This window comes from Galeopterus variegatus, unplaced genomic scaffold, assembly GCF_000696425.1.
Source record: "Galeopterus variegatus unplaced genomic scaffold, G_variegatus-3.0.2 Scaffold14, whole genome shotgun sequence".
NCBI classification, from domain to species: Eukaryota; Metazoa; Chordata; class Mammalia; order Dermoptera; family Cynocephalidae; genus Galeopterus; species Galeopterus variegatus.
In genome coordinates this window covers 1,542,420-1,554,062 of record NW_007726125.1, presented here as the reverse complement: position 1 = coordinate 1,554,062, position 11,643 = coordinate 1,542,420, and the positions used below count along the sequence as shown (strand labels likewise).

At 47.4% G+C, this 11,643-nt stretch overlaps 1 protein-coding gene across 1 annotated transcript in view; it reads right to left on the bottom strand.

The window, feature by feature from the left end:
• Positions 1–4,381: 4,381 nt before the first annotated feature.
• Positions 4,382–11,643, bottom strand: part of ALPK3 (alpha-kinase 3) — a 58,913-nt gene continuing 51,651 nt past the window's right edge. The window contains 2 exon segments of the mRNA XM_008565887.1: positions 4,382–9,920; positions 10,517–10,565. Of these exon segments, the coding sequence (XP_008564109.1) occupies positions 9,575–9,920; positions 10,517–10,565 (395 nt within the window). The 3' untranslated portion in view covers positions 4,382–9,574.

Here is an 11,643-nt window from a genome sequence, read left to right as displayed (position 1 = left end):
AGGGGTGGAGAGCAGGAGTGAGGTGAGAAGCGAGAGTGTGGGAGCTGGAGCCTGGCTTTAGTCTGATCCCACAGGGAAACTGGAGCACAGACTCTCCCGCAGAGTTAGGCCCAGTTGGAGGTGAGGCGAGGCAAGGCCAGGCCAGCCTTTTGTACCCAGTGCCAGTCTTGCCCGAGGATGGAGGAGCGGAGTGGGGGCGTTGCCTCCCAGGTGAGGTGGCTTCCGTTTGGCTCAGGGCAATTCTTCCAAGGAGGGGCAGCTATGAGCTGTTACAGCTACTTCACAGTGCCTGGGGGATGGGTGCCCACAGTAAAGGGGACCTGGGCAGGACACAGCTGCAGCTGCTGACAGTTAAGAGATGAGTGCTTCTGTTGGCACCCTTCACTCCTAGGCAGCTGGAAGCAGGGTGCAGGCTTCTGTGGACTATGGCAGGCATGGGCTCATGATGAGGCAGTCTTTGCCCTCCTCAGGGGGCCCTCAGGGAGGACGCTGGCTTTGCCTGCAGCCTTGTTCCAATGAGAATCTTTATCAGGGGTTTAGTGGAACCAAGAGGTTTAGTGTGAAACCAGGGTATTTAAGTAAGTCGGAACTGTCACTGGTTGAATCCACAGTGTCCAGACTGGTCCTGGATGCATTGCTCCTGTCACAAAAAAAGCCAGTGGCCAGAGCAGCTGACCAGACCATTACCTCAACCCAGAAATCCATATAATCATGTCGCACTGTAACTGTACCTTCCAGGTATGTGCCTCAAGTTCCAGGGTGAGGGTCCTTCATTTTCGTTTGTGGTGTGTCTCTGGAAATGATAAGAAAGAGCCATCTCCAAACCCCATTAGTTTCTGAGGTCAGAGGACGGTGCCTCAGGGAAGTGAGGTTCCAAGACCTCAGGGTGTCTATAGGGGGTGCCTCCTGCCCAGAGGTAGCTCCAGCTATAAAACCAGAGCCACCTGAAAACACTGAATTCCATCAATCTCCTATCTGTCATTGACATTTAACAATGGAGCTCAAATGTGCCCAGGTTGAGTGGGATATAATCCTCGGGCAGTTCCTGGAACAGAAGGAGTTGGGGTCTTTCTTTTTTTTTTTTTTTTTTAAAAGATGACCGGTAAGGGGATCTTAACCCTTGACTTGGTGTTGTCAGCACCACGCTCACCCAGTGAGCAACCGGCCATCCCTATATGGGATCCGAACCCGGGGCCTTGGTGTTATCAGCACCGCACTCTCCCGAGTGAGCCATGGGCCGGCCCGAGTTGGGGTCTTTCTGTAGGCCTTTCTGTTCCAAGTAAGGTCCAAATAAAGGAAGCTCATCACGGGCAATCTCAGGGAAGCCTGAGCTCAGAAAACCAGAGACCAGCCCCATGTCCTCCAGCCCCAATCCCCAGACAACCACAAATAAGCTGTTCTTGTTTTTTCACTTCTGGTAGTTAACCTCTCTAAATAAAATAGATGATTGATAGATTTAAAAATATATATATGGATAATTATTTTTATTTTGAACTTTAGACATTATTGACTCTGCTATATACAATGAAGATTTAGCTCTCTGATGTTTGACGTGTGTTACTATTTTAAGTTCTTCTACTCCTGATGTTACACTTGGGATCAAGTATTACCGCTCAGCCTGGCAGGGCAGAGCACCGAGCTGACAGAACCTCAGTTTTGACGACATCCTGGAGCTGCTATGCCAGCCCTGGATGGACCAGGTGCAGATCTCCTACTGCCTACAGACTTTTTCCTGAGGAGGAAATATACCTTCATTTTGTTAAAGACCACTGTCATTTGGGGGCTTCCGTTATTTCCAATTGTAGCTGATCCTAACTGATGCACACTGCTCTTAGGATTCCATGCAAATATCCTTCTCGGCCTGGCCCTGCCTCTCTCTAAGCCTCACATTGAGATACCGCAGTCCTCTTGCTCACCATGTACTTTCTACATGAAATTTCATTCCGTTCCTCTCAATGACCAGGCTCAGAACTCTTATACTGGTGTTTCCTCTGTCTGAAACACTCTTCCCTTTCCCCTTCCTCTGACCAACATCCAATCTCAGCTCAAATGCTAAGCCCTCAGAGAGGCGCCTAAGATCCCCCAATCTAATTAGATTCCATCCCTTCTGGTATTATCTTCCATTCTTCTGCTTCATAGCACTTAATACTTAAAGTGGCAAATACTTATTTGCCATTATATATTTTTTATGGTTATTTTGTTTGTTTGGCAGCTGGCTGGTATGGGGATCTGAACCCTTGACCTTGGTATTATAGTGAACAAAACAGACACAGACTCCTCCCTCATGAAGCTTACAGTCTAGTGGGGGAGACAAACATTAAAAAACACATCAATAAACCTAAAATGGCAGGGTTGGCCGGCCAACTAATATAAAAATGTATATTTTTACTTTTTTTTTTTGGTGGCTGGCTGGTACGGGGATCGGAACCCGTCACCTTCATGTTATAAGGCTGCTCTCTAACCAACTGAGCTAAGCGGCCAGGCTGTTTGCTACTACACACACAGCACATATAATTATCATATATTGGGCCAGCCCGTGGCTCACTCGGGAGAGTGTGGTGCTGATAGCACCAGGGCCACGGGTTCGGATCCTATATAGGGATGGCCGGTTAGCTCACTGGGTGAGCATGGTGCTGACAACACCAAGTCAAGGGTTAAGATCCCCTTACCGGTCATCTTTAAAAATAATAATAATAATAATAATTATCATATATTATAAAGACTCTATAAATATTAGTAAAAGGATTTTTTTTAAAAATGAGACATCTTAGTTCAGAAGTTAAATAACAAGCTAAAGTTCACATGGCCAGTAAGGCAAGATTTGAACTGAGGTTTGTCTGGCTTATTCTAAGCTCACCAAACCTTCTGATAATTCGGCTTCCCTTGAACTATTCCCTTCAGAAGAAGGGAAGAATTTATTTGTCAGGTAAACACAAGTGTCAGGTAAATTTACTGGATGATTAAATTTCTCATTGAAATTTCACAAGATGAGTTTTTAGTGTGCAAATTCCATTTTCTTATATGTTTAATGAGATTGAGGTAGCCTCCCTGAGTTTGATCAGCTCAGGGGTACTGACAGTGTTAAATTGCAAAACTGAGACCTAGACCCTGCCCTGGGGTAGATTCACCAAGTCAGTGCCATGCATCAAAGCCTCTTGGGGCCAGCCTGAAAGCGTCTCCATGGTGATAACCCTTGTGCTAAGAATCGTCTTTCAGATTTTCAGTGGGTTGCCTTTAGGTCCAGAATGAGCTAGAACTCCCTTACTTTGTATGCTGTACTAACAATTTTTCTAGTAATGCACCCCCTTTTTGTGTGGGAGAGGGGCAGAAATCACCCCTCAATCTATCCCACAGTGCCCTTGGCCTCAGGGATACACGTGACCCAAGCCAGGCCAATCTGATTCTTTTTCCTGAATGGAGACACATATTAAGAAAAGGCAGTCGGGCTGGAATCACCGGAACGGTACACTTAGGGGATGGTCAGTGAGTTCCTGAGGCCAAAGTCCTCAGAGCTGCCCTGGTTGCCGTCTTCCCCTGGGCCTGTCACTCAATTCTTCCTTCAGATTAGTAGGCTACCCTGGCATCCTTCTAATAACTCCTGTTCTTACTTAAGTTAGAGCCAGTTTCTATTGAAATTGGCAGTCAGAGAACCGTCCCTGATGGAGACATTCTTACTAGAGAAGACATTAAAGGATATGGACACTGTCTCCCTTCCCCAGGAAACGAGGACGGTTTTGGAATTTGTCATGAAGGTGAGATACAGTGAAGAGCATTGGAACTCCTGTTCATATTCTAGATGGGAAAGTAGCAGTCTTTGTACATCATTGGATGCCTTTTAAAACTAGAGGATAATGATTAAAATCCTTTTATCTCAAGGCATGGGAATTTTTTATTTTTGTGAGAAACCCCCTTCCTGCTTATAGTCACTGAGTTTGTTTAAAAACAAACCCAGAAATTGACCCTATGGAATTACTAAATTCACCACCAGTTGAATTCATAACCTCACTCAGTCTCAGAAAAGCGTGGAATCCTGTCAACTGGATTAGTGATATCTGAGAGTATTTAAAGGACATAAAGAACCACAAACACAACCCTTCAGAAACATTTCCTTCTGACCTCCTTTACCAAGAGGGTTGTGCCTCTCTCTTTCAGGAGAAAGCAAACAGTTTCCCTCCTGCCCCACACTACACTGTTGTTCTGCTGGTAACCAGAATCCACACTCAACATAGCCCAGGGGATGAGAGGTGGAATCAGATGAGGAAAGAGAAGAGTTATACCCAGAAGAAACTGCATGAACTAGCAAGTACACATTGTCAAAAAATATAGGGTACATTTATGGGAACTTTTTAAAGTCTACTTGACCGAGATGAGCAGAACATAATTTTGGTTTATGTTGTATTTATTGGTATGTTCTCTCACCAGAGATTCTGTGTTCAGTGTAGAAACACAAACAGCCATATACAGTTCTTACTGTTTTAGGGGACTTGGATAATGCAAACATGGACTAAATGTTGGCACATGCTAAATTATATCAAAAGACCAAAAATCCAACAGAGGCAGTAATTCAAAAATTTCAGGAGATAAGAATGCTTTATTGGGTCCCTGGCAAGCATCCAGCCCACTACCCTCTCACTGTCCTTTGGCAGGACCCAGAAGATGGGCTCTGTCCTTGCCATGAGAAATAAGTTGGTGAGGCTTGGGCTTTTCCTCTCTAGGCCTGGAATGCTGCTGGGAAGAGCTTCTATGAAAGTCAGCTCCCTTTCAGCTGATATCAGCAGCAGGATGGATAAAGAGAACAGAGTAGGGTAGTCACCATAACGGACACAGGCATGGAAATCAGACCTCAAGCTGTGGTTACTCACTCACTGGGTCCCAGGAATGAAAAAGACCAGACAGTCCCTAAGATATCACCTAGTCATTACCATAACTAAAGGCTTCTGCTTGGGCCAACAGGTCTGTTCTGAGCTGCCAAGGTAAAGTCAAGATCTCCCACTTAATTTCCAGACCTTAAATGGAGAGGAAGTCAACTACCTTTTTTGAAGGAAAACCTTATTTTAACACTTAGATGCATATGTGAACCTTTCTTGCAGCCTTCCCCAAAGGGATATGTGTCCATTTATCTGGGAACTATAGAAGGGATGGGAGCCCAGCAATCTCCCTAGATGCCTTGGTAACACACATGTGAGTCAGAAGTGGGAGATCAGTCACATAAAAACGCAAAGGTCCGCCCCTTTGATAAAGTTCTGGGGTTTGAGGGGTCTGTTGAGGTCAGAATATTTCCTTCATAATATAGGAAAAATTACTAGATTTTGAGCCCCTTCCACTAAGGTCCAATTCCAGGCAAGATATGCTACTTTGGGGCATCTTGCTCCAACCCATTTACTGACTGACCTAGAAGGCTGCCAGCCTTGGGTTGGGCCTAGAGCAAGCTAAGGCTGTCCAGCTGGGAAAGCCTTTAGTATGACTGTTGTGCCACCAGACCACATGACCTGGCAGATCCAATGTGCTTGAGGTATCTGTCTATCCGTGACATACTGGGGAGCCATGTGGAGCCTGTGGCAGAGTGCTATATGGAGCTTGTGATAAATCCTGGTAAGAAAAATATGGTAGGGGAACTCAGGGTTTGCAACCAAGTGATGCTCTGGCCAACAAGTAACCATGATCCTTTTGAGAAACATCCCTCTGGCTTACCACTGGTCTCTGGGGGAGCCTGAATGCTTGGCCATGACACAGGTGGCCATGCTGCTCCTAACAAAGTGGTGTTACCTGATTCACCTAGCCATAAAGTAAGGCATGGCCAGAAGTACCATCGTCAGATGGATATGATTGCTCCAGGCTAGAGCTCTGAGGCACAGGTAAGTAGTGTGTGTGGATCACTCCTGCCATGCTGCTGAGCTTCTCTCAGTCTACACCTATGGCTCTAAGAGGGGACAGCAATTTGTCTTGACCATTTTGGGCCCTTGTTTAGATTTGAATTTGTTTTCCTTATCCATCATGCCTCTTCCACCGTCAATATCCATGGCATTATCAAATACCATAAACATCATTGTGTACCCTCACATACTGCACTCAGCCAAAGAATACACTTATAGTAAAAGTAAAGTAATGGGTTGATGTGTAGGGAATTCACTCATCTTGTCAGGATTCCCACAAACCAGAAAGAGTTGGCTTGATAGTATGGTGAAATGGTTTGCTAAAGACTCAGGTATGGCACCAGACACGGCACCTTGAGAGGTTGGGTCAGGCCTGCAGGAGGCAGCATAAGCTTTGAACTGGCAACCAGTACACGGAGCTACTTCTCCTACAAGGCCAGGAAGCAGTGTGGAGATGGACAGACTTTCACTACATCTCAATGCCTTTCTCCTACTTGAGGTTTAGGGCCAGGCTGGTGCAGAGATTTTAGTCCCCAAGGAAGAAACACACACTTGAAAAGACACAGTAATGATCCAGCTAACTGGAAGTTGAGGCTGCCACCTGGCCATTTCAGGCTCCTTATACCTCTGAGTGACAAACAAAAGGATATGGGATTAACTAGGATAATGAACCTATAAAGGGAAAATACACTGCTGCTACATAAAAGGAGGCAGGAGGCAGGGATGGACATGGGGGATTCCTGGAGTGCTTCCTGTTAACACCATGTCCAGTAGTAAATGGCTGTCATATAGGCAGGACCACTAAAAAGCTAGACTTCAGAACTGAAGATTTGGGTCACTCCAACAGGCCCAAAACCCCTAATCATAAATACTACTTCTCATGACCAATTATAGAAATGGACTGTATCCTTTACCCACACTTCCTTTCTTGCTGGGTTATATAATTTTGATTGAGTATGGTTAATTTTACTAGTTAATACACAGGATGCAGAATTTCAAAGTGAAATTGTAATAAAACTAAAAGAGGAAGATTATTACTAGGGACCCTGGACTTTGGAGAATAGTAGCCCTGTCATTACTCCTGAACTTGGTAATTGGATAAGACCTTGAACTCCCTAAGCAGAGAGGAATTTGGTTTTGGTTGTATGTGGGAGTCACAACACATCAGATGAGAAGAACAGCCTGTGTGTGCACGTGCACACATATGCATGCCTGTGCACACGTCAGGGAGTATCTTCTGGTTTTTCCTACCAAATCCCTTTTACCCTATGACTCTCCACCATTATTCTGGCAAGAAGCCCCATCTTTGGAAAACCGCCTCTCCCCAACTCTACAAGGCCCTGACCTCCAGCCAGATTCTCTTAACTGGAATTTGAATCTTGAGTGGAGGGAGACCCACTGGAACCAACGGCAAGTTGGTGCTGATCTGCCAGCCACAGCAGCTCCTAGGAGGCCAGCCCTGGAACTACACTGGCTCTCACCCTACCCAAGGCTAATTATTCTGCTATTCTTTTGGTTCTGCGATCTACCCCAATATCCTTCCCATGAACACTTTTCCTTACTTAAGTTGGTCCAAGTTAATTTCTGTTGCCCCAAACCCAAGAATCTTAGCAGATAGACAGTCTCTCCTGAGACCGCCTCATACATCTTTGCCTCCCAACAGCTGCTAGCCCAGGGTCTGGCATAAAGTAGGTGCTCAGAAAATGTCTGATGAGTGAATAGGTGAATGAATAAATGAACAATGCTCCAATTCTCATTTTACCAAAGTAATCTGGATATGCAGGCTGGGAGAGTTGGGGGCACACTGGAGCAAGAGGAAAAAGTGGGGAGTCACCTGAGCTCGAGGAGGTAGAGAAGTCAGAAATGTCAAAAGAGAGGGGAAGAAATGTCAAGTAAGGGAAGGCCCCAGGGTGGGATGGGGTTGGGAATGAGAAACTTCTCTGCAGCTTGAGAAGCAGGAAGCGGTGAGTAGCTGAGAGGCAGACACCGGTTGTCTCCTGGGCTGGTCTTGCTGCAGTGGAGGCAGCTAGAGACACAGAAAGTTTCTGCAGAGTCCCCAGCTCTGTTCTTCCTCCCTGGGTTCCTTCCTTTGTGTTCCTCTTCCATGTGAAGGAGCCATTCATTCCAAAAGCGTAAGTTCCCAGATACCCTGCTAAGGTACACAAGCTCTCAGCTCAGTTGTGCAAAAGCACAAATTGTCTAGCTGTGGCCACAGAAGGCTGAGACTGTACTTCAGTCCAGGAGCCAAAATATAGATTCATTTTTCCAGTGGCCCAGGGACTATAGGACACCCTCTGAGAGTCTGCCTGGGGAAAGGGGACCCTGACTCCACATACCTACAACCACACCAGATGAGGGCAAGCAGTATACACAGTTGCTGCCTTTATTGTATTCCAAGGGGAGCAGGCTAGCTCCAGACCTACCCTGCCTCCGTCTTCAAAAAGGGATGCTCAGGAAGGACTCAGGGTGCTGGGCCTAGCACAGAAATTCCTTGGGAGCCCATACATGAGGGCCTGAGCTGGAGCCCCAGGATCAAGAGCAAATGGTTGGGGGCAGGGATCCCAATTCCCAGGCACAGAGACACCTCCCCACTCAAGTGCATGAATGGGTTGCATCCTCCCTAGAACACCCATATGTACTCCCCCATGGGGAAGAGTCCCAGCCCTCCATCCCTGGTTGGAAAGGGATGTGAAATTCACTGTGACCCCAATTCCTTTCAGTATGAGCACAAGCTCCCTCTAAGTCAACACCCTCCCTCTGGCTATAGTTGCTCACACAACCCTTATGCCAGCTCTCACCTCATAAGCAAAGACCCTGGGAGAAGTAGGGGATGAGTGTACTGGGGTGGAGTGAGAGGCCAGAGGATCTGCTCCTCACCGGAGTATTGATGGGCAGGGTGTAGGGTGAGGACTAGGAGAGCCTCTGGGCTAAGGGACAAGCAAAGAGTCAGTGAAGGGCAGGGAGCAGGCTGCAACTGGGCTCAAAGCCAGGGATGGGGGCTCGGGGGATGGCAAGGGAGCATGGGAAGCAGGCAAAGAAGTGCCTGAGTGATGGGGAAGGAAGAGCATGAACACACAACATCAAAGACCACTGCACAAGGACATGACAGCCTCTGGAAGGGCCCTGAAACCCATCTGGGCTCAGAGACAGGTTAGTTGCAGGATAAGCTGGGATGAATGAGGCAAAGTAGCTGGAAGGAGAAGACACCCTGAGAGTCACCAGGCCAGATCCAGCAGAGAAAGTCTGGGGTGCCCTGAGAACAGGGAGAGATCAGGGCCAAGCACAGGCAAGCAGGTAAATGTTGGCCTGATGCCCCCAGAGTACAACATTTGCTGCAGGGTTTGGCTGGGGCAAGGGGTCAGGGTACAGAATTCATGCAGAGGACTCAGGGCAGCCTCCAGCAGTGGCGAGTGTAAACTTCAAGGAGGGCCTAGGCTGCCAGGCACTTGGAAGTGGGGCCTGCTGGAGGCCTGGGAACCCTGGGTGATGATGGCACCAGAAGAGGCCAGTGGGATGAGTGCCATGCACCAGCGCCATCTGATGAGGAGCTGATTGACGAGAGGCTGCTCAGAGAGGTCCCAAAGTGGTGCCTCCTCAGTGCACCTTCTCCGGTTAGTTCCATATTGGGGAAGTCTCCATCCAGTTCAAGCTGCTTCCTTGTTGGTCTGCTGCTGAGTGGAAGCCCCCAGCTCCTGTTGGGGCTACCGCATACCCTGAGCCTTGGAGCCCCGCTCTTGGGTGGGAGGCTGTCCCAATAACTGCACAGCGACTGTCTCTGAGGCCTGAGGGGTGGCCTTGGAGTTTGGGGCACTTTTCCGGGTACCCTGAGGACTAGGGAGGCCTTTCTTCTGGGGCTGAGGACTCAGATGGGGTCCCTTCCTGCCAGCAGATGGACTCTTGGAGCCTTTGGCCTTGGCTTGGGGGTGGGCAGCCTCAGGGCCCTTGAGGGGCTTTAGCCCCAGCATCTCACAATAGGCGTTGCACTGGTGGGAGGAGGCAAACTGGTCCAGCAGGGCAGGGAAACAGCTCTCCTTCAGGCCTTGGTATCTGCAGCCAAACAGTAAGAGCTGAGTGGGAGACCCACCAGAGTAAGAGTCCCCTGGGGGCCTGACTTTGGGATAGCCATTGTAAGGGTGTCTTGCATGCCCTATCTGGGCATGGTGGGGAGTCTCCCCTGGGTGCTTACTCAGGTGACAGCATCCAAAACTCAATTTTAAAACTGTGGCTTCATTACACCCTGACACATGGAATTTATCAGGTAGGACATTAATTGATATGAGGATGGTTTACCTTTTTCATATAAATTGGAGCAGACTCAAGGTCAGCACTGAACCACAGGGTCCTTCCTTGCTCATCCGCATGTTGATGAGCATTCTCAAGTGAGAAGGAAGCAGAGGAACTGAGAGCCCAGAATTGCAGGGGACTCTATGTATGGGCATCAATAACAGCTGCCAGTCCAGACCGGGGGTCAGGACTACAGTGGGTGGGGATCAGTGGTCCCAGGATGTTACCACGTGGGCATGGGTGCAACTGGGACCATTTGGTCCCAGGCCCATCACCTCTGGCATGGAGAACCAGTACTTAGGACATTTTATACCCTGAGAAGACTCTCAGAGGGCATTCTGTCACCAAGAATCACTCACCCTCGCAGTTTGGTAGCAATCCGCACATCAGTCATCTTCCAGTCAACCCCTGAAAAGAGAGAAAGTTGGGGGCTAATGCCAGTCTGTGCTGGTTCTGGGTCCCCTTGTCTCCAGCATGGACATCACCTCAGGCAGGAACTTCCCAGGTGTCAGCAAAGGCACATCTTCAGGCACCCCCACCTGTCTGACAGGTGGTGTGCAGATAGATCTCTGTATTAGTAGTAGTAAATAACACTCCCTTTTTACATGTGAGGAGATAGGCTCAGAGTTAAATGACTTGAGCAAAAGTCATACTCATTCAATAGTTGAGCACTATGTGCAATTGCCACTGTGAGTCAAAGTAAAAGTTCAGTTTTTCTGACTCCTAGAGCCGAAACTCTTCCAGCTATGCAGACCAGGTCACACACTGGACTGGCCTCTGGCTTTGAACTGAAACCTTCTTCTCCCTCTTAACATTAGTAGAATATCTGGGCAAAGGAAAGCAGATAAGAATGTAACAATAAATCAGGTGTGGACCAGCAGAGATGTAACACTGGATAAGACCAGCTCTACACTACTCAGAAAGGCAGCATCCAAGTACCTCAAGAAGCCAAGATGGTCTTCCAGGTTAAGACAGCCTTGGAAGACAGAGCCAGGCAAAATGGTGATAGAGGAAAATTTTTTCCACCCTGGTCAGTCCACCCAGTATCTCAGCAGTCATGCATTAAGTTTGTGATTCTCTTTCGCCATTTTCAAACTGTCCAGAGTATTTTTCTAGGAACTTGCCTGTCACAAACAGGGTTCAATACCATCATATGATAGAGTAGAATAAACGTGAGCTTTAGAATCAGACAGACCTGGATTTATACTTCAGCTCTATCTCTTCTTAGCTATGTGAACCTGGCAATCACTGAATATCTCTAACTGTAAAAGTGGGGATAATGCCTGTTTTACCAGGGTATTGAGAAGATCACAAAACGTGTAGGACTCTAACTTGGTGTCTGAAACACAGTAGTTACACAATAAATATTAATTTCTTTGTCATTTCTCTTTCAGCAGTTACCACATTCCATCTTGTGTTATAGTAATGACGATCCTTCACAGTTGCACAGAATTTTAGTTTGCAGAAGGCTTTCAAAAATATAGTC